General features: G+C 49.9%; 15 protein-coding genes across 15 annotated transcripts; 9 read left to right on the forward strand and 6 right to left on the reverse strand.

Moving 5' to 3' along the window:
* The first annotated feature begins 12 nt into the window (after positions 1-12).
* On the forward strand, positions 13-2,414 carry M438DRAFT_346163 (PARP-domain-containing protein). The gene is made up of 5 exons (XM_029905609.1): positions 13-511; positions 567-644; positions 716-1,714; positions 1,770-2,036; positions 2,088-2,414. The coding sequence occupies exons 1-5, from the start codon at positions 86-88 to the stop codon at positions 2,208-2,210; spliced, it is 1,893 nt and encodes a 630-aa protein (XP_029760277.1). The 5' UTR covers positions 13-85; the 3' UTR covers positions 2,211-2,414.
* A 234-nt stretch (positions 2,415-2,648) lies between these two features.
* M438DRAFT_375047 (uncharacterized protein) lies at positions 2,649-3,157 on the forward strand (the record flags this gene model as incomplete). The annotated part of the gene is made up of 2 exons (XM_029908546.1): positions 2,649-2,702; positions 2,753-3,157. 2 exons carry the CDS (start codon positions 2,649-2,651, stop codon positions 3,155-3,157), a joined length of 459 nt encoding a protein of 152 aa, XP_029760278.1.
* Positions 3,158-3,787: 630 nt separating this feature from the next.
* Positions 3,788-4,967, forward strand: M438DRAFT_365900 (uncharacterized protein). Its single transcript, XM_029907836.1, has one exon. It carries the CDS (start codon positions 3,963-3,965, stop codon positions 4,701-4,703), a length of 741 nt encoding a protein of 246 aa, XP_029760279.1. The 5' UTR covers positions 3,788-3,962; the 3' UTR covers positions 4,704-4,967.
* Positions 4,968-6,497: 1,530 nt separating this feature from the next.
* Positions 6,498-6,905, forward strand: M438DRAFT_274259 (uncharacterized protein; the record flags this gene model as incomplete). Its single annotated transcript, XM_029900700.1, has 2 exons — positions 6,498-6,722; positions 6,780-6,905. The coding sequence occupies 2 exons, from the start codon at positions 6,498-6,500 to the stop codon at positions 6,903-6,905; spliced, it is 351 nt and encodes a 116-aa protein (XP_029760280.1).
* A 456-nt stretch (positions 6,906-7,361) lies between these two features.
* On the reverse strand, positions 7,362-8,616 carry M438DRAFT_320041 (UPF0103-domain-containing protein). The gene is made up of 4 exons (XM_029902858.1): positions 8,567-8,616; positions 8,293-8,479; positions 7,949-8,242; positions 7,362-7,898 (listed from the first exon to the last, which is right to left on the reverse strand). The coding sequence occupies exons 2-4, from the start codon at positions 8,472-8,474 to the stop codon at positions 7,397-7,399; spliced, it is 978 nt and encodes a 325-aa protein (XP_029760281.1). The 5' UTR covers positions 8,475-8,479; positions 8,567-8,616; the 3' UTR covers positions 7,362-7,396.
* Positions 8,617-8,745: 129 nt separating this feature from the next.
* Positions 8,746-9,758, forward strand: M438DRAFT_397616 (uncharacterized protein). Its single transcript, XM_029909316.1, has 2 exons — positions 8,746-9,028; positions 9,082-9,758. The coding sequence occupies exons 1-2, from the start codon at positions 8,770-8,772 to the stop codon at positions 9,432-9,434; spliced, it is 612 nt and encodes a 203-aa protein (XP_029760282.1). The 5' UTR covers positions 8,746-8,769; the 3' UTR covers positions 9,435-9,758.
* M438DRAFT_346170 (uncharacterized protein) lies at positions 9,521-11,986 on the reverse strand. Its single transcript, XM_029905610.1, has 3 exons — positions 11,608-11,986; positions 9,838-11,558; positions 9,521-9,787 (listed from the first exon to the last, which is right to left on the reverse strand). Exons 1-3 carry the CDS (start codon positions 11,810-11,812, stop codon positions 9,617-9,619), a joined length of 2,097 nt encoding a protein of 698 aa, XP_029760283.1. The 5' UTR covers positions 11,813-11,986; the 3' UTR covers positions 9,521-9,616.
* A 264-nt stretch (positions 11,987-12,250) lies between these two features.
* M438DRAFT_320046 (ras-domain-containing protein) lies at positions 12,251-13,309 on the forward strand (the record flags this gene model as incomplete). The annotated part of the gene is made up of 4 exons (XM_029902859.1): positions 12,251-12,323; positions 12,382-12,401; positions 12,458-12,676; positions 12,733-13,309. The coding sequence occupies 4 exons, from the start codon at positions 12,251-12,253 to the stop codon at positions 13,078-13,080; spliced, it is 660 nt and encodes a 219-aa protein (XP_029760284.1). The 3' UTR covers positions 13,081-13,309.
* A 296-nt stretch (positions 13,310-13,605) lies between these two features.
* On the forward strand, positions 13,606-14,222 carry M438DRAFT_365905 (uncharacterized protein; the record flags this gene model as incomplete). Its single annotated transcript, XM_029907837.1, has 2 exons — positions 13,606-13,731; positions 13,786-14,222. 2 exons carry the CDS (start codon positions 13,606-13,608, stop codon positions 14,176-14,178), a joined length of 519 nt encoding a protein of 172 aa, XP_029760285.1. The 3' UTR covers positions 14,179-14,222.
* Positions 14,223-14,866: 644 nt separating this feature from the next.
* On the forward strand, positions 14,867-16,528 carry M438DRAFT_406173 (uncharacterized protein; the record flags this gene model as incomplete). Its single annotated transcript, XM_029909823.1, has 1 exon — positions 14,867-16,528. One exon carries the CDS (start codon positions 14,867-14,869, stop codon positions 16,331-16,333), a length of 1,467 nt encoding a protein of 488 aa, XP_029760286.1. The 3' UTR covers positions 16,334-16,528.
* An 18-nt stretch (positions 16,529-16,546) lies between these two features.
* M438DRAFT_346171 (uncharacterized protein) lies at positions 16,547-17,833 on the reverse strand. The gene has a single exon (XM_029905611.1). The coding sequence runs from the start codon at positions 17,787-17,789 to the stop codon at positions 16,788-16,790; it is 1,002 nt and encodes a 333-aa protein (XP_029760287.1). The 5' UTR covers positions 17,790-17,833; the 3' UTR covers positions 16,547-16,787.
* A 152-nt stretch (positions 17,834-17,985) lies between these two features.
* Positions 17,986-18,493, forward strand: M438DRAFT_355909 (uncharacterized protein; the record flags this gene model as incomplete). The annotated part of the gene is made up of 2 exons (XM_029907065.1): positions 17,986-18,216; positions 18,269-18,493. 2 exons carry the CDS (start codon positions 17,986-17,988, stop codon positions 18,491-18,493), a joined length of 456 nt encoding a protein of 151 aa, XP_029760288.1.
* Positions 18,494-18,589: 96 nt separating this feature from the next.
* M438DRAFT_355910 (uncharacterized protein) lies at positions 18,590-19,158 on the reverse strand (the record flags this gene model as incomplete). The annotated part of the gene is made up of 4 exons (XM_029907066.1): positions 18,590-18,642; positions 18,693-18,794; positions 18,849-18,983; positions 19,038-19,158. The coding sequence occupies 4 exons, from the start codon at positions 19,156-19,158 to the stop codon at positions 18,590-18,592; spliced, it is 411 nt and encodes a 136-aa protein (XP_029760289.1).
* Positions 19,159-19,595: 437 nt separating this feature from the next.
* Positions 19,596-20,718, reverse strand: M438DRAFT_346174 (uncharacterized protein). The gene is made up of 2 exons (XM_029905612.1): positions 19,704-20,718; positions 19,596-19,650 (listed from the first exon to the last, which is right to left on the reverse strand). Exon 1 carries the CDS (start codon positions 20,499-20,501, stop codon positions 19,884-19,886), a length of 618 nt encoding a protein of 205 aa, XP_029760290.1. The 5' UTR covers positions 20,502-20,718; the 3' UTR covers positions 19,596-19,650; positions 19,704-19,883.
* A 756-nt stretch (positions 20,719-21,474) lies between these two features.
* M438DRAFT_320053 (uncharacterized protein) lies at positions 21,475-26,820 on the reverse strand. Its single transcript, XM_029902860.1, has 3 exons — positions 26,573-26,820; positions 22,042-26,505; positions 21,475-21,969 (listed from the first exon to the last, which is right to left on the reverse strand). The coding sequence occupies exons 1-3, from the start codon at positions 26,759-26,761 to the stop codon at positions 21,859-21,861; spliced, it is 4,764 nt and encodes a 1,587-aa protein (XP_029760291.1). The 5' UTR covers positions 26,762-26,820; the 3' UTR covers positions 21,475-21,858.
* Between the last annotated feature and the right edge of the window lie 63 nt (positions 26,821-26,883).

A 26,883-nucleotide genomic window follows, 5' to 3' on the forward strand; every position in this document is an offset into this window, starting at 1 on the left:
GCGGGCCTCACTCGTCTCACTCAAATAACCGGTTCGTCTGCTAGATACACTCTCCAATTGCCTTCATTGCACAACAGAAAACATCATGACTTCTCCGTACAGCAAGCTCAAAGTCGCCGAGCTCAAGGAGCTTCTCAAGGAACGCGGTATCTCTGCTACAGGACTCAAAAAGCAAGAACTCATCGACGCTCTCGAACAAGATGACGTCGAATCAGGCAATGCTCCTGAGGAAGATGAAGTAGAGGAGGAAGATGATGTTGCTGTCGCTACGACAAAGACAACTGCTCGCTCCTCCACAAAGCGCAAGGCATCCTCACCTGTGCCCGCCCCGACCTCGGCCAAACAGCCAAAAAAGGCAAAGGCAGAGCCTCCTGCTGCCGACAACCCCACCGACCCTGTCAAGCCAGCCCCAAAGATTACCGACGCCCAATTCGCGCCAGCGGGAGGTGCGAACCTCGACATTCCTATCGATGAGGGTGTCTCGTCATCATACCGTGTCTATGTTGACCCTGTAAGCTATGATCACCACGACTAAACTTTTCCAAGACTCGTGCTGATGTCTTTAGATCACCGGTATAATTTACGATGCCTCGCTCAACCAGACCAATGCTTCCAACAACAACAACAAATTCTATCGCGTTCAAGTACGTCTATCAGTCATGTATTGCGACAACCCAACTGTCTTGACAACACGCTAACGCTCATACGTTTTCAGCTTCTACAGAGTGGCTCTGGTGTCTACCAAACATGGACTCGCTGGGGCCGCGTTGGCGAACATGGTCAGTCAGCCATGCTTGGCGACGGCTCTCTCAACGACGCTCTTTGGAACTTCGACAAGAAATTCAAGGACAAGTCTGGCCTCAAGTGGGATGACAGGGGTGAAAAGCCAAAGCCCAAGAAGTATGTCTTTGTCGAGCGCAGTTACGTTGCCGATGAAGAAGACGAAGACGCTGCACAGTCCGGTGCTTCACCTGATGGAGAAGACGACACCGTCGCATCCCAGGCACCCAAGTGCACTCTGGACCCGCCAATCCAGTCCCTGATGGAGCTCATCTTCAATCAGCAGCATTTCGCCAACACCATGACGAGTCTCAACTACGATGTCAAGAAGTTGCCTCTTGGTAAACTGAGTAAAGCCACCATCACCAAGGGCTTTGAAATTCTCAAAGACCTATCTGTCCTCATGAACGACACCTCTCTTACTCACGACATCGATGCTTATGAAGAGCTCAGCAACCAGTACTACAGCTACATCCCTCACTCATTCGGCCGCAACCGTCCACCGGTCATTCGCACGCTCGAGATGCTCAAGCCAGAGATAGAACTGCTGGACAGCTTGAGTGATCTCAAGAACGCGGACGAGATTCTGAAGAAGGCGAAAGAGACTGCTTCCCAAATCCATCATCTCGATTCTCGCTTCCAGGGTCTCGGCATGGAAGAGATGCAGGCCATTTCACCCTCGAGCTCCGAATTCAGCGAGATCAACCAGTACCTCCACAAGACTTGCGGCTCAACTCACTACCTTAAGTACGAAGTTCAGGACATCTTCCGCATCCAACGTCAGGGAGAGTTTGAGAGATTCGGCAAGAGCAAGTACGCCAACATTGCCAGCGACCGCCGTCTCCTTTGGCACGGCTCGCGTACCACCAACTATGGAGGTATCCTCAGTCAAGGTCTTCGCATCGCTCCTCCTGAGGCTCCTGTGAATGGCTACGTTAGTATCCTGTTTCGCTCTTTCACGGACTTTGCTAATTGACATCCACCTCTAGATGTTCGGAAAGGGTATCTATCTTGCCGACATGAGCAGCAAGTCTGCCAACTACTGCAGCTCCTACGACTCGGATGGCCATGCGCTGCTCCTCCTCTGTGAGGCAGAATTGGGCAAGCCCATGCAGACTCTTACGGACGCCAGCTATAACGCAGCTGAAAGTGCCAAAGACATGGGCGCCTTCTCCACCTGGGGTCAAGGTAAGACCGCGCCCAAGGCTTGGAAAGACGCCGGATGTATTCATCCTTCACTTGCTGGATCAACCATGGTATGTACCTTTCTTCCTGCATGTGCTTATGTGCTTCTCTGACTTTTGTAGCCGGACACAACCCAAGATCCTGGCGACACCAACGTTCCCGGTGCTTACCTACAGTACAACGAGTTCATCTGCTATGATGTTGCTCAGGTCCGCCTGCGCTATCTCTTGCGCGTGAAGATGTGAGGGGGTGTCCGCTGTGACAGTCTTCACCGGAGGAACGCATGGAAATGCTTTGATTGATCGTTAGCTGAGCGTGGCGCCATGGAGTTTCAGGCCACAATTTCGGACAGGGGTGTTATGACCGTCCAGTCTTTGTTACAATACATTCTTACTATCAGTTTGACCATCGAACGCTGCTGTGCATGACCCGAGTTTTCTCCGATACCTTACTCCGCTAGTCCGTCAGCTTACATGACATCAAAGCCGCGGTCGTTGTTGCTGACGGTTCTCGTGAATTTGTCACGGTTTCCAGGGTTCACTACAGGACCTACCCCGCTCCAGATTGAGATATAAGTGAAGGCAGGACGCTGTTCTTCCTATATTGATTGCATACACATCAACAATAACTCGCATCCACTTGGGAATACAAAGCTCTCTCTCATTACGAAACCATCCTCGAAAATGTCCCAAACCGCGACCGCAACCTGCTTCTGCGGCACTGTCCAGCTCGAGCTGGTACGAAAGATTGGCTATCAATTAATCCAGATGACTGACCCCATCAACAGCCCGTCGCAGGTCCTGACATGATCTCCTCATTCGTCTGCCACTGCAGCGATTGCCGCAAGATCACAGCCTCCATGTTCGCATCCAACTTCATCGTCAACAACTCCGCTCTCAAGCACCTCAAAGGAGAAGACAAGCTTTCCCAATACTCCCGCTCCGACACCATTGCCTCGGGAAACACAATGACCAACTACTTCTGCTCCAACTGCGGCACATTGATGTACAGAAGAAGCTCAGGCTGGCCTGGCAAGTCTGTCACTCGCATCGGCACGGTGGATGACTTTGAGCTGCACGAGACGAAGCTTATGCCTCAGGTCGAGCAGTTTTGCAAAGACCGTGTGGCTTGGATCAAGGGTGTTGATGGGGTCGCCGAGACGGATCAGAAGCAGTATCCTTTCAAGGTGTAAGGTTGAGACTGAACGAGCATCTTGATCGTATCTTGGACGCAAACGAGGAAATGAGAACTGTCTGTAGATCTCTCCTTCGTAGTACTATTTGGAATCAATTGCAGATATGCAACCTCAAGAATTTGGCATCAGCGGTAAACAAATCGTCATAGAGTGGGGTAGAAACTCCCCCCACATCACCCCGCAACAAGGTCTTTCAGCGGGCTAGACTTTGATCTTCCTCTTCTTCATCTTCCTCCTCCAAATTTGTCAGGTCAGCGTCCTCCCACGATCGCTTCCTGTGACATTGAAGCTGCACAGATGCACAATGGTTTTGGTTCAGCGTAGTCGTCTAAAGAGATGGGCCGTTTGACAAGCTCTTTTTGGCCACGACTTCGATTCGATACCCATCGTGCATTTCAACAGCGACACGTGTGGACAGCACATGGAAGCTCTATTCTTTATATGAACACCCTTTTGAGGTAGGTAGATGAACATGCGATGACGAAGATGCATACGCCCAACTTCACTCCAATACCGAACAATTGATTGCTTGGTGACTGAAGGGGTGTGAAAGGATCACTTCCACACGCTTCTCTGCCAATCCAAGACCAGAATGCAACCTTCCCAAGTAAAACTTTTGTAATCACGTCTCGGTGTCGCGACAACGTATGTCTCACTACAAATCTGCAACACCGATTGGGCTCCCGCTTTCACTTCTCTGGGGACAATCGACGGCGACGCGCATCAAGCTGGACAACTTTTCTCCACCTCCATTTCCACCTCCACCCTCTCCCACCTCCGCCCTCCCCCCACTACCGCAATAATGGACGCGGTTATTGCTGATATCAACACTCTATTCGTTCGCCTCACCAGATTCTACGAGAAGCTCGCCACGTTCACAGGCCCCGACCAGGACGTATTCCCTCAAACTCTTCATGATGCTCAGACACGCCAGGCCGCAGATCCAGGCGAATACATTTCCCTCCGGTCGGATCTATTCGATTGCAAAGCTGTCTTCAACAAGTTCATCGCCGAAGGCCCCGAGCTCGACGCGGTCAAAGCCACAGCCATACAACAGCTCCAACGTGCACAGAGCATGATGGCCAAGATTGAGCAAGCAGACGCTGATCATGCCGAGTTGAATGAACTCCGCACTCTCAAGCGAAAGTTTGAATCAACCCAGAACAACCAAGAGACATTGGTGCAAGTTGTGAGGTCAGCAGCAACGACAGCAACCAAGCTTGACATTGTCGAGAAGCTTAGACAGGAGCGCAACGATGCTCAGGCTGAAGTGGCCCAACTCCGTACTGAACGTCAAAACGACAGTGCCGAATTGACCGAACTCCGCCAGGCCAGAACTCTTTACAACGAAAGAGGAGACGAGATTGCCAGGCTCCGTACTGAACGTCAAAATGACAGTGCTGAATTGGCCCAACTCCGCCAGGCCAGAGTTCTTTACAACGACAGAGAGTTTGAGATTGGCAGATTCCGTGTTGATGCGGCTCAAGTTCAGACAGACAGGGCCGAATTGGCTCGACTTCGCTTGCACAACACCAACGCCTGATTTCGTGCTATTGCCCCAGTCGCGACCATTTCGGTTGCTCCCAAAAGAAACGAGATACCTTGAGCATAAAACATCACAGACGAATCACAGAGAAGTACGGAGTACAGTGGCGGAAACAGTAGACAGTAGTCCTCCAAATAAATTCACTTCCAGCCATCCCCCACCATTACAGCTGGAGCCGTTCAAGGATGCAGGAATGCACAGTAATATTTGGGTTAGCATGTCCGTCCACAGAGATACACTGGGCCTTGAGCTCTCACTGGGTACCGTCTGTGAAGCAGCAGGACCGCGAACTTCTGCGTTGCTTAACCAGATGCAGGAGGTTTGGATACTGGCCTTTTTCCAAAAACATTCTCGTGTTTCTGTAGCTACCCATAACAGCAAGCTACATGTTGATTCAGCTTGGCCGGACGTGGCCGGTTGCAGGGTATCATCCCAAAGAGTCCCAAGATATATGCAAAAGCCCCACCAAAAACTCGAAATCTCCACCCCCTTTGCACCACCACAACCCGAAACACTGCTCAACGAATGCAAAAAAAACAGACGCTCTCCCGGACAGGCTTGAACTGTCAACCTCTCGATAGCCAGTCTATTGCTAGACTTAACAGTCGAACGCGCTAGCCAATTGCGCCACGGAAGATGTGAAAGCTGGGCTTTCTGTGGTGCTTGCGACGGTGCTGACTTGGACTGTTTATATTCCACGAACTCTAGAGCAAGAATGGAAGATGTTCATGGAAACCTAGCTGGCTGTGCAGTTCAGTTCGATTGCTCTCAGAGCATTGGTTTTTGAAAGGTTTTCTCTGGCTTTCTGAGTATCTGTGGGGATTGGCCCGATCTCGGCAAGCTGTGCGGATCTTGATGTGCAGATGGCTTTCCGGTACGTTATGCTGGTTTCCTGCTGTATCAGCATGATATATCTCGTCAACCACACTTTAATGTCTTCTGGGATGACCAAGATCGTTTGAGGAGCTATCTCTAAGGTCAATTGGCCTACGCTGTTCATTTGCTGCTATTGCTTCGTGTTTGTCTTGAGAACAACCGAGAGTGTGCGCAAATGCATGAGGCTTTTTGAATTTGGAGATATGCAGAAAGAAAAAGTGGAAAATATCAAGGGTGGTTGATTTACAGAAGACAAGACTTGCGGTAGAGTGCTCTGTAGCACGAAGGAATATTATAAGATGTATGTTGTTATGATTTACCTGCTGCCAGTCCCTCTACCGGACCATCGAGTCGAAAAATGGTGGTCGAGGGTATCACCCTGGCTCGGATGTGGTGGTCCAGACCAAGTTCTGCAGTAGTGAGAGGTTTCGAATCGTAGGTTGTCCAGGATGTTGTCATGATGATTGTCACGTTCCTACTGACCTGGGAAGACGATGATTTGAGAACAAAAATGGTGTTGTCCACCTCAAGCATGATTTCGAACATCAACCTGATGGAGCTTTCGTTAGTAACAGGGTCTCCATCCTCGGCTACGACCTTGATGGGCGACAGCAGACCAGCAGCAGTAGCTACAACACAACAAAGACATGCATCTCCATGACATCGGGTCAACAAAGACGCCATCAAAACAACCAACCGCTTTGTTCAATCTCCAGAATCCATCGTAGACTCGTGATTGGATAATGTCGTCAAGACTTCAGAATGTCGTCACAGGGTGTCACTTCAACGCCTTTTCCCAGCATAGCTCCTTCCCTCAAAGCTGAGCTCCTCACTTATATAACCTCTCCTGCAGGAACACCCACCAATTCCATTTTCTCATCACACAAATCAAACCTTCCCAAAAAATCAATCAACATGCTTCGCACAATCACCCGCAACACCTTCACCAAGACCTTCAAGCCTTCATCGGCTTCCGCCCTTCGCACTCGCGGTATGGCTGACAAGAAGGTCGAGGATGCCGCTCAGGCTGCCGGAGAGGCCAAGGACACCAACCCTCAGAACCCTTCTGTCATCTCATCTGCTGGTGCCATTGGCAAGCAGTTCAACCCTGATGGAAACATTGGCCAGGTTGGCGAGAAGGTGAGATCTCCACTATCATCAACATCATTGTGAATCACGACTGACATGATCCAACAGATCGGCGGCGCCTTCTCCAAGGACGGTGCCATCGGTTCTCAGTTCGACGCTTCCAAGGACGGTATCGCCGGCCAGGTCGAGAAGGCTGTTGACGGCCCCAGCAGACCTGCTACCCAGAAGAAGTAAACGCCCGACCCGACCTCACCTCACACTCAAACCTTTCACGACGATGGATGCCTCTTTCACGACACGAATCAACCAGAGATATGATGAGCACTGTACCATAAAAGCCGGAAGCTTTGCTAAATGGCATTGATCATAGAAGATCAACATGAATACAAATCAAAAACATTTCAAACTCTTTCTTGGTCTATATGTATTGTGACTCGCGTGTGTGGAAAATGTAAACTCAATGCAGTATGTGCTCTTCCCTACTTCATATGCTGCTGGTGGAGGCGAATAAACTCTTCTCCCGCATTTGCTCCAGGCCCTCTTATGATCACTTTCACGGACTGGGATGCCGGCAAAAGGATCCACGCAAAGGCAAGAACCAGTTCAAGAACACAGTGACGTCTGGCGAGAGCGGACAAACCAAGTACTCTCCTTGGACGACTTGGCTACATCATGAATCAAGAGAAGAATGTGTCATTATCATCAATAATCTATCTGATGTCTGCTCAGATGACAGCAAAAGCACTGGCATAGCTGACACTGCTGTCCTCGACCTTTGTACACTCACTACTGCGTTCATATCTGACGAACTTGAACTTGGCCTGACTGTCCAACACCTCCATCGCAGCCATGACGACGCCGATCGGATGTCTACCACAGACGGTATTTCCAGTATCAGCAAGAGTATCAAGCCAAGCCTTGTGACTGCCGGTCTCGCAAGCATCGATACATTGGAAATCAACCTCCTTGATACTCTCATGAATTGGTGGATCTCTTGGTGGCTTTGAACGGGCAGAGAGCTCGACTGGGGCGGCTGATGAAGGATGGTAGTAGGTGTAGCGGAAGCGTAGACCCCAGTGTGCAAAGTCTGAGCTGATGACAAAGGCGTTTGAAGGGTCTTGTAGGTATGGAGCTAGGAGTTCACCGAATTGCTTCTCGGTTGCTGCGGAGGTGTTGCCGACCATGATAGGGACGAGCTTTGGGAAGGAGGATTCGGCAGGGAAGGATCTGACTGTGGTCAGTACATTATGCTTCCAGACAGGCATGAACGAACTCACCTCGACAGCATCTTGTAAATGTACGGAAGATGCATCTCAAGACTGTGTTCGTCTTCATCTACACTCTGGCTCATCCATTGGAATTTGCCAGTGTCGTAGAGCTCCTTTGTGGTTTCTTTGTCTACAGTCAAGTTGCCAAGAGGAGTAGCGTACTTGTCGCATTTACTGAGAGCACATTTCGACAGGTAGAAGTGATGGGAAGGACCGAGGAGAAAGACACGCTTTGCTTTGGACACATCCCAAGAGCGATAGGCCCATGCAGCTGCAGGTCCGGAGTATGAGTATCCAGCGTGCCTGAAGGAACATCAATAACAGAATATCAATATGAGGAGGGTATATCTCACGGAGCAATGATGACTCTGGCACCAGGTACGGGGAGAGTGCTTAAGGATTCCTGAGATGAGACTTGTCCGATGGGTTTGACTGGAGGATCGACTTTGGATAGCCAACCATCGAGTTGACTTGAGAGTTGTGATTTGGAGGAGCTATACCAGCTACCGGCATGACTTGCTTCACGGATCGACATTGTTTCTAGTCATCAGTGAGCCGGTGATCATGAGGAAGCATATTGAGAAGCTTTGAGATGATAGCTTTTGACAGAACTCTGGAACGACTCACCGGACTTTGACTTTGTATATCATCTGCAGGACCTCTAACGTGTGGAAGGTGAGGAGGAAGCTTGGGGAAGATTGACATGTGACAGTGACGCAATCATGATCGGAAGAAGACGCGCCGACGCGTATCCACTTTCTCCCCGACGCGATGCACGAAGGACCATCAAAGTATTGTCAGTCTATCAGAGAGCACAACTTAGTTCAATCATGGCCACGAAAAGGAAACGATCAGGCTCTCTCTTCGCAGCACCAACAATAGATGCTTCCTCAACCCCGTTCCTCAGCTCTCCAGTCCGCCTACCCGAATTCTTCGTCCAGAACAAAACACTCGGTCCGCAATCATCGCCATTTAGCTGGAAGCAGCAATCATCGCCGAACACCTCACAAGATGAGGGCAAACAGCAATTGAACAGTCGGACGCGGAAGAGATACCGAGATGGGCGTCCGGAGGAAGCAGAAATACATGGTATGCGTCATTGTACGCCTGCTTGTCGCATATAGTAACTAACGCCAACACAGCATCTACGGTAGACAAACTCTTCTCAGCGCAAAAAGCACATCCGCACGCTTCACCGATGCTTTCGCAATCAGATCTACAACCGCAATTCCAACCGCAAGATACGCCGCAACGATCGACTCTACACTCCTTCTGGCACTTGCCACAGGCTTCACAACTATCACAGCATGGTATGCCCGCAACACACCAAGACGCCATGACATGCGATGGATGCGACAGAGTCTTGACACCAGAATACGGTATGGACACGTTGGATCAGGATACAGCGTGTGGAGCATGTGGAAAACATGTTTGCAATACCTGTGCTGTTACGGTTGAGATGAGGTTGTGTCTGGATTGTGCTATGCAAGGTTGATGCTGCCTAAATTATTGTCGTTCTTCAGCGCGGAGTTTTGGGTATCATGGGCTTCTACAAGACTTTATCACGAATTGAACGATGGGCAGGAGAGAGAAATATCATTTAATTACCATCCATTGTTCTTCTATTATTACCCGACCCGACCTCTTTTTGCTCAATCGTTCCTTCCAAGACAACACCTATTCTCTACGCTTCTTGCCTTCCTCCATGTATCCAAGTCTAGCATCGCTCTTTCCGCGACCGTGCTTGGCAACCATGGATCCAAGAAGAGGATCTCTACCTACGCGCTCCAGAGTTTCTTGATAACTCTCAAGAGCGTGTGCAGGTGTGTTGAGCTTTGGCCAGTTGACCTGTGATTTGTTAGCTTTGTTTCAACAATCGTCTCAGCACAATAACTCACGTAAAGACCTCCATGCGAGGTGATGAACCTTCCAGACCAAGCAGCTCCGACAAGACAAAGAAGAACGAAAATTCTCAATGGCCAAACGGTAGCATCTGGCAGACGACGTGTGAAGAGGGAGATAAAGATGAAGAACACACAGGCGGCCAAAATGTATGGCAAAGACTGGATGAGTACCGGTCTGGTGTCTGCGAATTGATGTGCAGAACCTAAGCCTGATGGGTCTGGTGTGTAGGTGCCGAGGAAGAGATCGAAGGCATCCTGTCTGGGTCCATCAAGGAAGTTGTTGCAGACATAACGAGTGATTGAGTTGTTCAAATCCTGCAATGCTCCAGCGCGTGTTCTGTTACCAGTACGGGTGAAGTCTGTCTTGAGAGCACCGGTACCGGAATAAGATTTGCTGACCACGTCTGCATTATCTGCCCATACATTGCGGAATAAATGTTCAAAGGCAGCATCTTCCTGAGCATTCTCACCAGCCTTCAAGATGCCAACATCAGTCAACATGCGAGAAAGAGTGAAACGACCAAGCATTGACTGAACAACGTTTGTGCGATCAAGACAATCCATGCAGTTGGTACGGACAACAGCAGTTTGACGGCTCAAGACTTGAACACCACCACTTGGTTTGTCAACACCACGGAAGTATTCTCCCTTCATCAGACCATCCTTGAGTTGATCGAGAAGAAGCTGTGCACGGTGCCACTTCAATCCCTTGGTCTCGTTGTGGAAGTCAAAGTAGACGTAGTGAAGCTTGTCGAATTCGTGACGACCGCCTTGAGGTTCGACAATGTGGAACTTCTCCCTAGTCGTGCGATCGGCTTCGGTATCCTCTGCTGGGTTAGAAACAAGGAGCTTCACCATGTCTTCGTACGCCTCCTTGACCTTTTGCTCGCGACCCTTTTGGTTGACTAGGTTGACAAGGTAGTTTTCTCCATACAGCTTGATCTGTTCATCAAAGTGCAACTTCGCTGCATGCACAGCAGATTGAACACCTCTGATTTGGAGCTTGGGAGTGTACTTCAAAGTGTTGACTTCAGCCCAATATACGGGAACACTGCCTCTGGTTTGGACATATGACAGGACCTGAGTCTCTCCACCAGGAAGTTTGTTGTTTGAGAAACCACCATCTCCAGCAAAAGTGGTCATTCCACTAGAAGCATCATCATTCAAAATGACAATCTGTTCAGTCTCGTTGAAGTTTGAAGCATGACCTTGCTCGTCCAGTCCACGGGAAAAGTAACGAGTACCAGCGCGGTGTCTTGATCGGCGAGTGATGAGGATGAAAGTCATGGGAGCACTCTTGACAGAAGTGTTGGTAATTCTCAGCATACCATACATGACGGGCAGAATATAAGGATCCATGGCAGGTTGAGGTCCAACATTCTGACGACGCGATCCTTGACCTTGACGGAAGTTGATAAGATCGGTCTGGATGAACTTGTTCCAGAAGAAACGATCATCAGCTCTTGCCCAGATGGGGGAGTTTTGATCAATTTCGGCCTGTCTTTGGAAACTGTTTGTGAGATCGAAAGTGTATGAAAAGAAGAGAGGGCTAGTCTTGAGCAGAGTGTTGACCAGTCCAAGATAGATGTCCTCATCAGGATCGCGAACCTGTCTCTCACGGAGAGGCAAAAGCTCAGTAGCAACGACTCTGTAAATTTGATGGCCCTTTATCCTGCCCATAGCCTGAGCCTTTGTGATTACAACAATGTACTTGTCTAGAGAATATGAGCGATTTGAAGGGATGTTGAAGTACAAAGAACATACCGAGGCGGAGACTGATTATTCCGAGAATACCTTGGATACTCGTGACTCTCTGACCACCCAAAAGCTTGCCATCATGAAGACGAATATCACCAGAGGGACGCTCTACAACAAGGGTAGGTGCGGATGGGGAAGAAGGGGATGAGAAGGCATAATGGGTGGATGAGGCGTGGACATTAATGTCGCGGAAAGGTAAAAGAGCACTCATGTCGCGTAGGAGATGTGAGAGCGCGACAGTAGGAAAAAGAGCAACAAAGGGCTTGTAGACGGAAAGACGATATCGAAATGTTCAAGTCTCGTTCAGCACGCAGCGACAGTTTGGGGATGACGTTGCTAATTTCCATGGAGACCCTGCGTCCTTTGATGTTCCCGCGATTGTGGCTTGGCAAGGTCACGCCGCTCGGAGCCGGGAGAGTTTGAGCATCGAGCGAGATTGTGGTGGCAGGTGGCAGGCAGCGAGAGTCAAGCCAAGACCAGAACCAACCAGGCCCGTCGTCATCTCCAACCAACAACTCGCCGAACCCTTGCTGTATTTTGGCCCTGTATCACACCTTTTGTCGTATCGCTCTCCAACCTCACCGTCGACCATCAGCCGCTCTACCGCCATCGCGCACGTCAACCACATCTAGCACACCTATCATCCATCATGTCCGCCCGCCAGCAACAACTCGGCCGACCAGGCGGCGCCCGCTTTGCTCAGTTCAAGCTTGTCCTTTTGGGTATGTCTATTCCACCTTCCGACACGACCCAAGCTGTATGCTGACGATGCGCTCATAGGTGAATCCGCCGTCGGAAAGGTGCGCGACCATCTCCAAACCCCAACAACTACCAACAGACATCTAACACACAACAGAGTTCGCTCGTCCTCCGATTCGTCAAGGACCAGTTTGATGACTACCGGGAATCAACCATCGGCGCCGCCTTCCTTACCCAGACCATCGCCCTCGATGACACAACTACCGTCAAGTTCGAGATTTGGGACACCGCAGGTCAGGAGCGCTACAAGTCCCTGGCTCCCATGTACTACCGCAACGCAAACTGCGCTGTTGTAGTCTACGACATTACTCAAGCCGTATGATTCGACCCGGAACATCCACATCCAATCATCCACTAACACACTCCTCATAGGCATCCCTCGACAAAGCCAAGGCTTGGGTCAAGGAGCTTCAACGTCAAGCCAACGAGAATATCATCATCGCTCTTGCCGGTAACAAGCTCGATCTCGTCACCGAGGAACCCGACAAGCGCGCCGTCTCCACCGCCGACGCCGAACAATACGCTCAAGAAGCCGGTCTCCTCTTCTTCGAGACCTCAGCAAAGACCGCCGAGAACGTCAAGGAACTCTTCACCGCCATCGCAAAGAAGCTCCCCATCGAGCAAGCCACCCAGAGAGGCATGCGTGGTGCTCCCAGACCTGGTGTTGACCTCAGACCTGAAGCTTCCGGTACACAGGCTGGCCAGGGTTGCCAATGTTAGACGATTCCCCTCCGACTTTACCTTTTACCTTTTATAGCGTATGTCTTTTTGTTCTTTGTTTCTCAGATTCTCCCAGCGAAGACGTCACGGATGCGGGGGTGTGGTATACACACACACAACACAGCACAGTTTAGGGTGGATACTACCTCTTTTCTTCGATATGAATACGAGAGGGCGTTTGGTGCATATCTGGGCTTGGGGTCTTTCTTTCATCTTTATTTTCCTCTGCATCTAGTTTGTAATACCGTTTCTCGTCTGATACCCTGTTGTCTTTTACTTGAAAGTCTCAAACTGTCATGGAGATGATTGTGTTCTTGTTGATATTCTGGAAGCATTTGTAAGTGAAATGTGTTGATTGACTTGGACGTTTACTACTGACCGAGAATGCTGAGAGTTTGTGCTTGTAACGATCAACTGGAAGGTGCGATGGAATTGACCATCAACATCAGCTTTGCTTGGCTTATCGCAACAGCAATCTCGCACCACTGCGACCTTTACATCCTAATACTTGAAAGGCCAATAACGATGTTCATCCAGGTCAAATACATTTCAGGCGTCCGTCCTGCCTCGAGCAGTTTCAGACTTCTTATTCCTGTCAATCATAGCTCTTCTTCCAAGTCCACTCGATTCTTCTATGCATCGGCCACTCTTGTAAGTATCTAGTATTCTCAAGATAACGTCTTCGCTAACCTATTCTAATCATAGTCTGGCCTCGCTAGAGACTCCAGACGTCGAACGAGCATCCCTCGCAACAACACCAACCCTAGAACCAAGACTCAGCAAAGCGACATTATGAAGATCGTGCAGGATCAGCACAACATCTCGCAGACCCAGTTTAAGATACTGAAAGTGCAAGAGACTGATCACCAAACTACACTCGAAATCATGAAGATGCAGCACAACAACTACCACACCATGATGGAGATTACCGGCAAGATGGAACAGATAGTCCACAACATCATCCTGACCAAGGAAGATGTTCAAATCAGTGACAAGATTGCTTTTTCTGCCGGCTTTGGTTGTGGTCTACTTGTCTGTTTGGCCATCTGGATCTCACCCTTTGGTGGTAAAGATAAGGACGAGGACGCCGAGAAGTAGTCTGAATGCTGGATGAAATGGAGAAAACTGCTCGAGCGGACTTTAGCTAAGGCGGGCGGAGCTGTATTGTGAGTGCCTGAATATATTCATATCCCGAGTTTGGTCTCTGGTATTGATCCTAGCATTTTCTATTGTTCAGGGCATCGACAACAACAAGCGCTCAAACGAAGACAAGCTCCGGCTTGTGCTACTGCTGCCTCACCTCAGTTGGGGATTTATTCACTCTGAGCATGATTCATCTTCGACACACAATAGTATCAGTCACAATCGACTTTAATTCACCTCAATTGGCCGGTATAAGATTGTGCTCTCCTCGACCGGAGCCCCGCTTCAATGCGAACAATACCTAGGCTACGCTTACAAGTGAACTTTCACTCATTCATCAGTTCGACGATTGACGCCTACTCGGTCACCGGTCCAAGCTCGCTCGATATCTTCTAGGATATAAACTCCCACCATCTCTCGCCTCTCTCTTCATTCAACACATCACACAGTAGGGGTCTCGACCTCGACTGTTCATCACTACCTTCTACCCTCGACCTCGAGTACCCATCACTGAACCTTTCACCCTCGACGACGAACTGTTCGCACCTCAAATTTATTCGTACTCCTCCCATCCGGTTCTGCCCTCTTACAACAACATCCACCTCAGATATCATTCACACTCTCAACACCACCAGTCATCAACATGGCTACGACAAAGTTTCCTACTCGTTGGATCGAAACCAGCGACGGCTTCATCCCAGCACCAGACAACCAACAGCCCACCAGTATCCTCCACAAGCAAGTTCTCGACGCAGTCGATGAATTCAAGATCACTTCCTTCGACGCATGGGCCATGGACCTGTGTGTCACCGTCGGCAAAACCTGCAATGTCATCACTTGGGAGTGCACGCCTGATCCTACCAAGTTCAAGTTCGCATTCGACTGGGGCCGCTCGAGAGATGTTACGCTCTCCACTCGTGTCGACAAGGATGAGGTTCAGGTCTACTTGGACAACAAATGGACCGCCCTCACAGCCTTTCTCAACGAGGAGGTCAAGGCCAATCCTACCAATCCCAACCGCTGCTATCACCTCAGCCCCGAGAATATGACCAAGGAGATCGTCAAAGTCCAGTCTGACTGGTGGTCAAACAACAAGAAGAAATTTCCTTTCTTCGACTTGCCCGGCGAGCTGAGAAACGAAATCTACCGACACGCAGCCCCTCAAGATGCCATTGAGCCATACGCAGCTTACCGTGGCCGCAGCAATGGTATGCCATGGGTCAGCTACCGCAACGAGATGGTATCGAACCTGCTCAAGTGCAACAAGGTCGTGGCTCGTGAGATGCGCAGTTACATGTTCCTCCGCCTTCCTCTACTCCTCACACACCAACGCTTGCTCAAGAAGACGCTTCGTGAGAACACATTCTTCCCCTTTGAAGAGCTTACCCGCCTCACTCTATCCTTCAACAGTCACTATGATTTGATCAAGCTCTTCGGTCTCCGCGCCAGAAGCACACTCACAGGCAACATCATCGATGTGATTGGCAGCCAACACGCGCCTCTGGCTTTGTCCCGCAGCAGACTTCCCGCCATCAAGAAACTCGAGATCGTCATACCCTCTCGCGACACCCTCAACAACGTATCCTTCCTGTCCGGAGGTTGCCAAACCGACACGACCACCATGTTGCTTGAGATTATGGAGCCGTTCATCAAGAACCAGCCTCTGGTCCTCACCGGCATGATCAAGAAGTGGCAGAAGAAGCTCTGGGAGGCAAAGGCTGCTCAAGCCCACAAAGAGTATGAGGAAAGCTGGGCCGACACCGAAGAGGGCGGCGTACCAGTCACCGACGAAGACATCGCCAGATACGAACGCGACAATGAAGTGAAGGAGAACGATGCAGAAGGCGAGAATGGTGAGGGCAAGTGCGATTCTGAACATTGCGCCAACTGCGATTCTCACCACGGCGAGATCTCTTACTCCGACAAGGAAAATGATGATGACGATGAGGAGGAAGAGGGGGAGGAGTCTTTCGAATACCACCTTCCATTCGTCTGCCGTTGCCACCCTCCCTGCCTCGAGGGCGAGTGGACCGACGCAGACAACGTCAAAGATCGTGAGGAAGGCGCATCCGGCCAGGAAGTCGGAAAGGATGGCAAGGAAAGCCAGTAAAGGAATACGACGAGGGAAGAACAAACAATTTGCAATGTTCTGCGAGGAAGGAGCGAGCGAGCGAGTTGGATCAAATGAGATCCACAATCGACGGCGTTTTGGGAAAAGGGCGTTTTTGCGTATTTGCATTTTTGATGTTTTTTTGAAATTCAGGAAAGAAGGGAGCCGGGTCTTGGGTATCCGGCAAGAACAAACGATAGCAAATTTACTTACCTTTCGATTTGACCAATCGTCACCCCATTATATTTTGTGCTCTCCTTGAACAAAACCTCTGGGCCGAAACAACACTGTGCCTGTTTTCAATCTCTCTTGCCTCGAACGCTTTGAAGCACAGGTCAGAAGCGTTTCCCCTTCTTCTTTGTTGGCGATATGGCAAACCATTCTATTCCTCTAAATATCTCCCGGGTATCATTTTACGAAGAAACAGAGAACGAGACAACGAAAAATCAATCAATCAATCCATCTCATCCAAACCTTCACCCTCGGACTCAGAAACCATGACACCGACCATACATGAATTCAACATGCCTTCCCAATTAACCCAAGGATGCACCTCCATGAACAACTTCGTACCATCTTTGCCAGCCGCTCTGAGTAATTCTCCTTTACCACCGGGATGAAAAGGCGCATAAGGGGTGATGTTGTACACTTTTCCGTTATACACACTCCACGCATCATTACCTTTTCTGCCATTCTTCGCCGCCAGCATTGACGGTGTGACTCTGGTGAATGAACTGACATTTGACAGATTCTTGGAAGCAGCGAGGGAGGCCCAATCCAGGGGGGAGAAACCTGGGGCGAGTTTTACTTTGCTGGAGGAGGATTTGGGGGTGTCGATTCGAGGGGGAGGGGCGCGGGCTTGTGCTGCGGCGCTGAGAGGTGGTGCTCTTCCTGGTACTGCGGGGACGCCTAGGCTTGAGCGAGGGGTTGGTCGTGAGGGTGGTGGCATCAGGGAAGATGCTTGAGAGGCTCGTTGTGCGGAGTTGGGGGCTGGGAAGGAGGGTGGTGGCATCAATGACGATGCAGGTTTGGAAGCAGGTTTTGGTGGCGGAGGCATGGCGCGTTGAGGTGAGTTTGCTGCTGGGAAGGAAGGCGGAGGCATGGAAGCGGTGTCTGGCTCTGAGGATGTTGCTGTCGAGTCCAGGTTGAACGAGGGAACGGCGATTGAGGGAGCGGCAGGAGTGGCTTGTGGAGTCTTTTGGTCGTCGCTTTCCTCTTCCGTCGGTTGCGCGATCTTGACTTCTGTCTCGTTCTTTATCGGATCCTTCTCCTCGCTCTTTCCTTGATCATCCTTCGTCCTCGGCTCCTTCTCATCGAGTCCTTGTAATGTCTGGTTGACATTCTTCGAGTCCGGCGGCGGCAAGAGCATCCATGATATGCGCCATGTATTCGGCGGGTGTCGGTGTATCAAGAAGGTCAAAGACAGAATCAACAACGAAATCCCCCAAACAGCCATTCCTTCGCTTTTCGATTGTTGTTGACGTGATGATCAACTTTCTATATTTGGCGGCGAAAGGATGCATAACAATTGCGGAGAGGCTGGTGCTTGCTCGGGAGTGAAGCGCCAAGCCCGTCCTCCGAAAACCACCCTGATGTCATGAAACTAACCAGCAACACCAACACATCTTTCCATTTCATCCCGAAAAAACAACATGTTGTCGCGCGCTGCTTTGTCTAGAGCTGCTGCTCTGCTTGTTCGTGTGAAGCCTGCTGTTGGCTCGAGACCACTGGGTACGCTATCTCGCCCTCGCTTTGCCGCTACACCTCTTCAGATCAGAAGTGCCTCGCATGTAAACAACTTCAATCGATGGCTGTCGACAAAGTCTGCCGCCGATGAGGCTATCGAGGAGATTACTGAGTTATATGCTACTGCCAGAGACGAGGTTTGTCTTGCTCAATTCTTTCCATCACAGTCATCTCTAACGCCCTGCCTAGTTCGAGATCGCCATGGAAGAGACCGAGAAGCAGACCGTCTACGCCGAAGCCGACCGCGAGGCAGCAAGAGAGGAATTGACAAGAGTTCAAGAAGCATACAAGACCATCATCGAGGGTCCCGACACAGAATTGGCAGAGGAAGTCAAGAGAAGAATCGGTCAGAGAATCCGCGAATTGGAGAATGGTGTCCAAAATATGGAGGAATTCGCAATGAACCAAGATTAGACTTGATCAAATGATAAAAGGAATGAACATCAAGAGAACTTGAAGTTTGACAGCATATCGTTATTTGATGAGGAGGGGTATATGATGTTGCATGATTTAGAGCTCGTCCTTCTTGACGCCAGCGATGCTGACCAGCTCGGTCTCGAAGACTGTAGTGTGTTAGCATATGGATTGACGCAGGTCAATTAATGTCACATACCAAGAACGCTGTTGGCAGGGATAGGACCCATGCCTCTGCTGCCGTAGGCCCACTCGGGCTGGATGGTCAATGTGCGCTTCTCTCCAGGGCACATGTCAAGCACTGCGTATTGAGTCAATAAACCAGAATCGAGCATCGTGTCATGTCAAAACTCACAGCCCTGGTCCCAACCCTTGATAACCTGACCCTTGCCGACGTGGAAGCTCAAAGGCTGGCCTCTGTTGTAACTGGCATCAAACTCCTTGCCACCATCCTCAAGAGTACCACGGTAGTGAACCTCAATCTTGTCACCTGTATTGCATAAGTATTTCCAAGCGATAAAGTTACATCAACATTTCCACTCACCAGCCTTGGTCTTGCGGCTACATTCAACGGCCTTGTCGACTTGAATGTTGAGAGGCTTGTCCAGGGCGGAAACTGCGGTGGCGAAGAGTGCCAATGCACCGGTCAAAGTAGTGAACTTCATCTTTGTGGTTTTTGCAGAATTGTGGTAAAGAGAAATGATGAGAAGTTGTTGTTTTGGAATTGGAGACGTGGAAGCTTCAAGATGTGGCAGGCAAGGGAAGTTGATATTGTGGCTGGAAGGCGGGACGGTCATGTGGCGGTGCTGCGGGGTAGGCCGTGCATGTTACCCTGCTCCGAATTAGGAAGGATGTATGGAGTATACAGTATGCTTCGCTTTTGACAAGGAGAGGTGATATCGAGTGCATCACATTTTGTTATCGAGCACACATGGTCATTCCATCAGTACAGGCAGCACGAATGAGGATATATTGCTTGATCAACATGCGGTCTGTGATATAACAGTTCTACAAAGTCTGGAGCATTCGCAACCCGCAGTCAACAACCGCTCAGTAGTCAAGTATTGGCGTCTTGAACGGTGGAGATGGAGAGCCATCTGAATCGCTATCCGAGTCGTCATCATCATCGTATTCATCCATGCCCAGAGGATATTGCTCTAATTCATATTAGCAAACAAGCATCTCATTCGCAAACAACACTTGTACTCACGATAGTCAATCTCAGGATAGGCCCCACCATCCCCAAAGTCGATCTTCCATTTCGGTGCCCACTTCTCTCTGTTGTTATATGGCGGAGGTGATTCCTGTTGGTTACCTGTGCAGGGAACTCTTGGAAACTCCAGATCTGGATCATAGTCCTTTGGACGAGGATTTGCTCGAGGATAGCGACCTAGATCTGTCGGTGAAGGTGCAGATGGTTTATGCGCTTCATGTATCTTGTCGTATTCGCGCTTGCGTTTCGGTGGACCTTTTTTAGCCTTGTCAAGCTTCCTCCTTTCGGCAATCTTTGAGCTTTTTCTTTTAGTTTTTTCTTTCTCAGGTCTCTCACATATTTTCGACGTTCATACTGAGAACGAGCAGGATCGTACTTGGGAAAATTGAGCAGCGGAGGAGGTTCGGTCATGATGGTGAATTGACCGGGATGGAATCTGTCAATCAAATCCCATGTCCTAGGCTTGGTCTTGAAACCCTTTGAGTCTTCAAATTCCCACGGCAACATTGCTATCGTCCAATCTGCAATGACATCTTTGTAGTATTCGGTACTTTTGCCCAGAGCGGTCGCGCCATCTCGCCAGAAAAGACCCTCTTTCACATCAGGGCGCAAGGAATTTGGGGGCAGGGCTGCTTCGGTCTCCATCTCCACTGGGCCTTCACCAGACCATAGTGCATGGTCATATCTGTATCTGACGCCCAAAAGTTTAGGCGGCTTCATAGCGTAGGATCCGCCAAATCTCTCAACCTCGTCCCTCCAGAATTGAGGTTTCAAGACTTTGAGGAGATAGTGCATGTGTAGAGGATAATAAGTATGAGTGTGCACGCCGGCCTTTGCAAGACTGTGCCTTGCTATCATCACCGCTGCATGATTATCGCTGTTCGGCCAATCGTGAAAATGACAGCCAAAAGGTATTCCGTAATGAGTCGGGTTTCTACCGTTAATTTTGATAACACTGCCGAAGAGGTGTGAAATCAAGGAATGCCCCAGTTCAGCAACCCGACCATCGTTCATAAACGGTTCGTGAATCCGCTGCTGCGGTGCATATGCGTTTTCAAAAGCATGAGCAAGCTCGTGTAGCATGATGCTAGCCATGTGGAAGCGTACGCGCAAGTCGGCAGATGCTTGGTCCAAGCTGGGATGTATTTTGTCGATGGTATTCGTGCGTCTGAGAGAATCACGAAACAGTTCTCCCATTTCGATTTCGCTACAACATCTATTCAAATTGATTAGTGGACATGATGGAAGGAGCAAATGTACAAAAGAGAACTTACCCATGCGGTCGGACTGGTTTATTTGTCATATGCCAAGTAGCCATGTCGGCACCATAATTTGTACTGCGGTCATCATTGTAATCCCAATCCACGTAGTCACCAAGGTCGCGCAAGTGCGTTATAACATCGACCGCTTGGTCTAGAGAGGTTATGAGATCGGGCGAGAATTTCCATAATAAACCTTTACCCAGGCGGTGCTGCTCCTCTGGTGTACCCGTGAAAGGTTTTGCCTTGAGCAGGCCTGCAAAGAATCCGAGTGCATCAAAACTTCCTAGAATATCAGTAGCAAGCTTGAGAACTGGTCTTAAGAGTTCGTAGTCGTAGTCATCCATCTTGTGAAAGTTTTTGCGCCGAAATACAGGATGCAATTCCGTGTCGTTGTAGTTCTTGAATTCTTCGAAACCTTTGTTCTTGAGAGATTCATCGACATCGACCGAGCATTTGGGGACTGTAAAGATGTCATTGGGGTCACGAAGATTCATGGCTCCAAATCTGTGTAATGAACCGACTGAAATTGCGGCCAGAACGGGGTCACCTCCATGCCAGGAAACTCGCTCATCATAAGCAGGGTTTCCTGGATAATCCTTCAGTGGTTCGTGGGGATGATCGATGATGTCCTGGTAGTCGAGTTCTGCCTGATTGCGTGCAGCGTCGAAAGTCACCAATAGTGCCATCTTGCATGTGAATTTCTAACTAAGATAGAATTATTAATATCAGGCGTTAGTGTGATATCCACCAGACCTTTCATCAACCATTTTCTTTGTTCGACGCATCCGTCGCTGTCACTTGTTCCCATTGTATGCACAGTTTCAGCCACATTCCTTGCCGAGTTGGCGAATCCTTTGTTCGCCAAACGATGCCCGTCAAAGACCGACCAATCATTCACGCTCCGAAAAAGCGTTCCCTTTCTTGGTCACATTAGTACCCAGCAATCGGTAATTCTGGTAAGCTTCTTGATATTCCGGTGACTCAAAATAGTCGCCGAGGACCTGGGAATGGATGATTAGCATTTTGCAGTAGAAACGTGTGTTCAAGGCCATCTGGAACGAGAAATATAATACCTCACGAGCTGAGAGATGGCCTGCGGGAGAGGGCTTACCCTTAGGCACTCCTTTGAAGGAAGTGCTGCGAGGGAGTGATCGAGGTGGTTGAGGTCTGGATGTTTGCTGTCCTCCTATAAAGGGGAGAGATCTTCGAGATCTTCCATCTCTCTCGTCAAGTGAGCTCCTATCTCTTTCTCGTCGAATAGATCCGCCAGAGGGTGTAAAATATTCGCTGCGATTCGACGTTTCTCCAGAAATGGATGCGGAAGCGCTCTTGATTCTGAATCCTGGTGTATTGGCATCGGATGAGTTTGATACATGTGTTGGCTGGATTGATTGTTGGAACCAGAGTTGGTCGAAGTAGAAGGTGTGTTCACCCTTTTCATTAGTATCCTTTGTGGTCTTGAGCACCGGGAAAGTGGAGAGCACAAGGTCCGAAAACACTTTACCATTCAATGGCTGTACCTCGCAAGATTTGAAGGTTTCCTTGTATATGCCGTAAAGATCTGACTGGACGACTTTGAATCCCGCCTTGTGAGAGACGGTGTTTGCCAACCATACGGACGCCCTTCTAGGCTCTGGCATGTCCAGAATTTCATGTGACGCTGCCGGTATAGTACTTTGGGGCCTGCTGATCATGGTTTGAGCACTACGTTCTACGACAGATCGTCTCAGATCCTCCGCAACAGGGGCTTTTCGAGGCGTGGGAGTGAGAGCGGAAGCTGAAGATGGTGTTCGTCGAGCAGGTAACGGTCGAGCGGGCAATGGTCTAGCGGGTGATGGTCTAGCGGGTGGTGGTTGAGCGGGTGATGATCGAGGTCGGCTCGCACCAGACACAGTCTGCGGAGATATGGGCGCACTTGGTCTACTGGCTGGCGATTGAGGTGCCGATACGTTGTTGAAAGCGGCCTCCAATCGGGCTGGGGTCAATATAGGGATCAGGTCTGGTGGAGTGTCTTGAAGATGCTCTTTCCAGTATGTGTCATAGTCGTCGAATAATTCACCGTCAGTGACGCGTTCGCTGACATATGGCATGTACACAGCCGGTTGCAGAACAACATAGTTATCCCATTGCGCCAGTGGGATTGTCGTGGAAGAATCAAGAAGTTTCTTGCACAAATTCTCAAAAGCCTTTCTATTGCCTGTGAATTTCCGCTTCTTCACAAACTCGTGAAACAAGTCTTCAACAGTGAGCGACCAGAGGACTGCGTCATCGTGTCTAGAATGTCTGGTGCCGGATGAGGGTCGAAGATCATGTTCTGGGAGCCGGGTCGGTAAACGCGGGTTGTGAGAGACAGCAGGGCTTGTAACAGGATTGTCGGAGTACTCATAGGGAGCGGTAAAGTTGCAAACAACCGACTTATTCTGTAATATTGATCCATTCGTAAATTCCAATGCTTTGCACGCAGTCTCAACATCGGAAAAATTGACGAAAGCAGACTTGTTCATTGCGGCTACCGAGACGGGGTTGAACTCTGCGAACATTTCCATGACTTGTTTGTTGCTGATCTCCGCAGGAAGTGATCCAACCCACAGCGCCCTTGATCGCTCACGGAATTTGCCCTTCGCTATGCCCTTGCGATTATGAAGGCGTAACTCTGGAGATGCTTCTTGCTGGGCCTTGTAAGTTGGCGGTTTTGGAGCTCTTGACAAAGGAAGTGGTCGTTGTTGTTCAGTTCGTGGCTGAAACTCTGCATTGCGAACTTGGCTGTCCCTGAAAGGAGGCAAATCTGACTCTGTCGACTGGTGTGACAATTGCATGCGATCATTGCTGAATGACTCTGGGCGAGGCATATTTTGCACTGCTGAGCCAACGTCAGGGACGTCAGAAACAACGAAGTCAAACGCAGCATGTTCAGAAGGAGCGGTTCCGTGGCCAGCAGATGCAGGAATAACAGGACCGTCATCGACAGATACCAAGACGGTGGGTTCAGAAAGAGCAGGCTCAGGCTCAGGCTCAGGCTCAGGCTCAGTCTCAGCAATGGCAGGCTCAGCAACGTTCGTTTCAACGACCAGAGCATCTGGTGCTCCTGCTTCTGTGGGACCTCCTTGCTGGTCACTCCGTTGGCGCCACTGTTTGATGATATTGGCCCTCTTAGCAATAGTAGGGTCGGTTGATTTAGATGACCCAATCAATGGCTGATCGACTTCCATCTGATCAGCTTCAGGCTCTTGCACTGGAGCGGATACCTCTGGTTCCTTTTGGACCATGCCCTTGATTTGCTGTTCAATATGCGGTATTGGCGTGGTCTCGTGAGCACTCTCGTTCTGTTGGTCCTGTCTGAATCTCTCCCGGATCTCACGTTTACGAGCTTGCCTTTGTTCAACGGTTTCAACGAATCCCGATTCCTCGAGGCCCCAGTTTCGCCGCCGACGCTGTCGTGACTCCGATCTTGAATGCGGTTGCGGAGACGCTGCAACTTGGACCTGTGGCTTGTCTTCTCTACTTTGACCAACATTGACTTGCGCCTGATCTTTCATGATCTTGTCATTTTCAACCTGCAGCACGTCTTCCATGATTTTGTCAACTCCGACTTGAGGCGGATCTTCGGAGACGTTGTCGGCATTGATCTTTAGTTGCTCATCCACCATCATATCATCTTCTGTGTCGATGAGTACAGGGGCTTGTGGTCGATCGTGAGAAACCGAATGTTCCGCTTGCACCTCTGGTTTCGAAACATCTTCATCTGGAGTAGGAGAGTACTTTCGCTTCTGAATCTGAATTCTCGTGCTTTCTTGAAGGACTCTCGTTGGCTGGGAGTTGTCAGGACGAAGTTCAGGATCTTTCCCGGAAGAACTCTCCTCAGGCGATGACAAAGGATATTCGGGAAGCTGTCGAGGGTTCAGTCTCGGCATGGTCTCCAACGGTTCATCGGCACCTGGATCATCACTACCAGCGGACACAGAGCCCGAAGGTGGACTTGATGGAATCTCTTCCTCTGGTTCATCGACCTGCATTGGATCTTCTGCGCTGCTGTCCGGAGGTAGAGGCATTTGCAAATTCGTTGAGCGGCGATGCGTCTGCATACGATGTCGAGAAGGACCAGGTTCAGGTGGAGATGAGCTCCATGGAAGTAAACTGCTTTGCGTGGTCTGAGTTAGGAGAGGAGCAGCCGCCAGTAACTCCTTTTCCCTTTCCCTCTCTCTTTCCCTTGTCCTTCCATTCTCTTCCTCAATTTCTTTCTCGCGTGCTTTTGCCTTCTTCCTGGCAGCACGCTGCTCTGCATATTCCTCCATCTCTTGAATTATTTCGATGGGAATGTTAGGATGAGGGAAAGTAGTGCCTGGCCTTGGTGGCCACCACGAGGTCAGCTTGTCCAATATTCTCCTCTGGTTTTCTGGTATCGGTCGACTTGCATATTTGATGACTAGAGTTGGTGGAGCTCTGTGCATTGGTCGTTGTATGCCGGACGACGGAACTTCTAGCAGATGAGAACTGGACGTAGTCACAGGTACCGACGAGATCTGAGCAGGCTGTGACTGTGCAGGCAAATCACCTTTAGGCAGTGACGATTGTGAGACTTCGACCGGTTCCGGCTGAGCAGATGTTGGGGTATTGTTTGGTAGACCAAGTTTGGAGGTATTAATATCTGTATCCTTCTGGCTCGCAGCCTCGCCAGGGACACCTTGAGATCCAGTGTCAGGGATGACAGGTTCCGGAGCAGCAGGCTCACGCATAGGAATCTGAGATTGGAAATCCTGAGATAACGATTGCGATTGTGACGGTGATCGCGCTTGAGTTTGAACGTTCTTAGTCTTAGCAGCTGGCACTGGAGGCGGGCCCATTTGTTCTGACATGCCGGTACCGAGCCGCAAGGCTTGCTCAATTGCAGTGCTTGCTGAGGCCCTCCCCGTAGAAAGGACTCTGTTCCTCGACAAGACATTTCGTAATACGTCGCCGTGATGCGCACTGTTTGCAGAGGCCTGTACAGGCTGCTGCAGATTCACGCCTTTCTGAATCATAACATCGTCGTCACCTTCATGGATGCGAGGCCTTACTGAACGATGAGAACTTGACCGAGTTGGAGAAGAGCGAGGACGTTTCATTGGGTTGACCTTCTCTGCAGATTCCGCTGTACCGTCACTCATTTCCACATCTGGACTTTCCTCCGTCGGCACAAGTGCTGGTCTCGGAGCTGGAGTTGGAGCTGCGCGCTCTGCAGGTGGATTTGATAGCTGATGTAGTCGTTGCAAGAAATCCCGTACAGCTGAAAATTGGTGAATAGGCGTGACGGTACTGACATCAGACAAATCCAGGGAAGCGGGAGAAATGGCAAAGCCAAGAACGATCAGCTGTACGCGAGAGGCTGGAGGACCCAGATGTGTGGCAGTGATGTCGCAGGAACTGACAGTGATGGACTTGTTCAGAATGGAAGACATTGGAGCCGAGTGCTGATTCACGAATCTCTGACTCGCGTTACTGGACACTCTTGCTTGAATAGAGACGACACCATCGGTGAGGGTGAGAAATTGGCCTTGGACCTGAGAATAAGTCTGTTAGTAATCGAGAGGTGGTATGGAAGAAACGACGTCGAACACAAAGACTTACCTTGAGTACTTGCAGTACGGCAGACGGTATGGAAACTCGAACTTTCAAGCTGCTACCATTATCCGTATATTGATGATGCTGCTTAGGCTCGGTACCAGGTTCAGTCTTGACATTTCGCTTTGTGTTTCGCCAGGCCAGGGCTTCACCAAGATGATCGGCAACAACACGGTCCAGCCAGCTAGACGCCATTGTTGATGAAGGATAAATCTGATGTCGATGGACTCGTTGGAGTGGGTTCCAGGTTGGCTTTCCACCCAAGCGCGCGTAGGTGACGCGGGGTCAGTTGGGAGACGCGATGAGAAGCAGAAATT

This window comes from Aureobasidium pullulans (assembly GCF_000721785.1).
Source record: "Aureobasidium pullulans EXF-150 unplaced genomic scaffold scaffold_10, whole genome shotgun sequence".
In the NCBI taxonomy this organism is placed as follows: domain Eukaryota; kingdom Fungi; phylum Ascomycota; class Dothideomycetes; order Dothideales; family Saccotheciaceae; genus Aureobasidium; species Aureobasidium pullulans.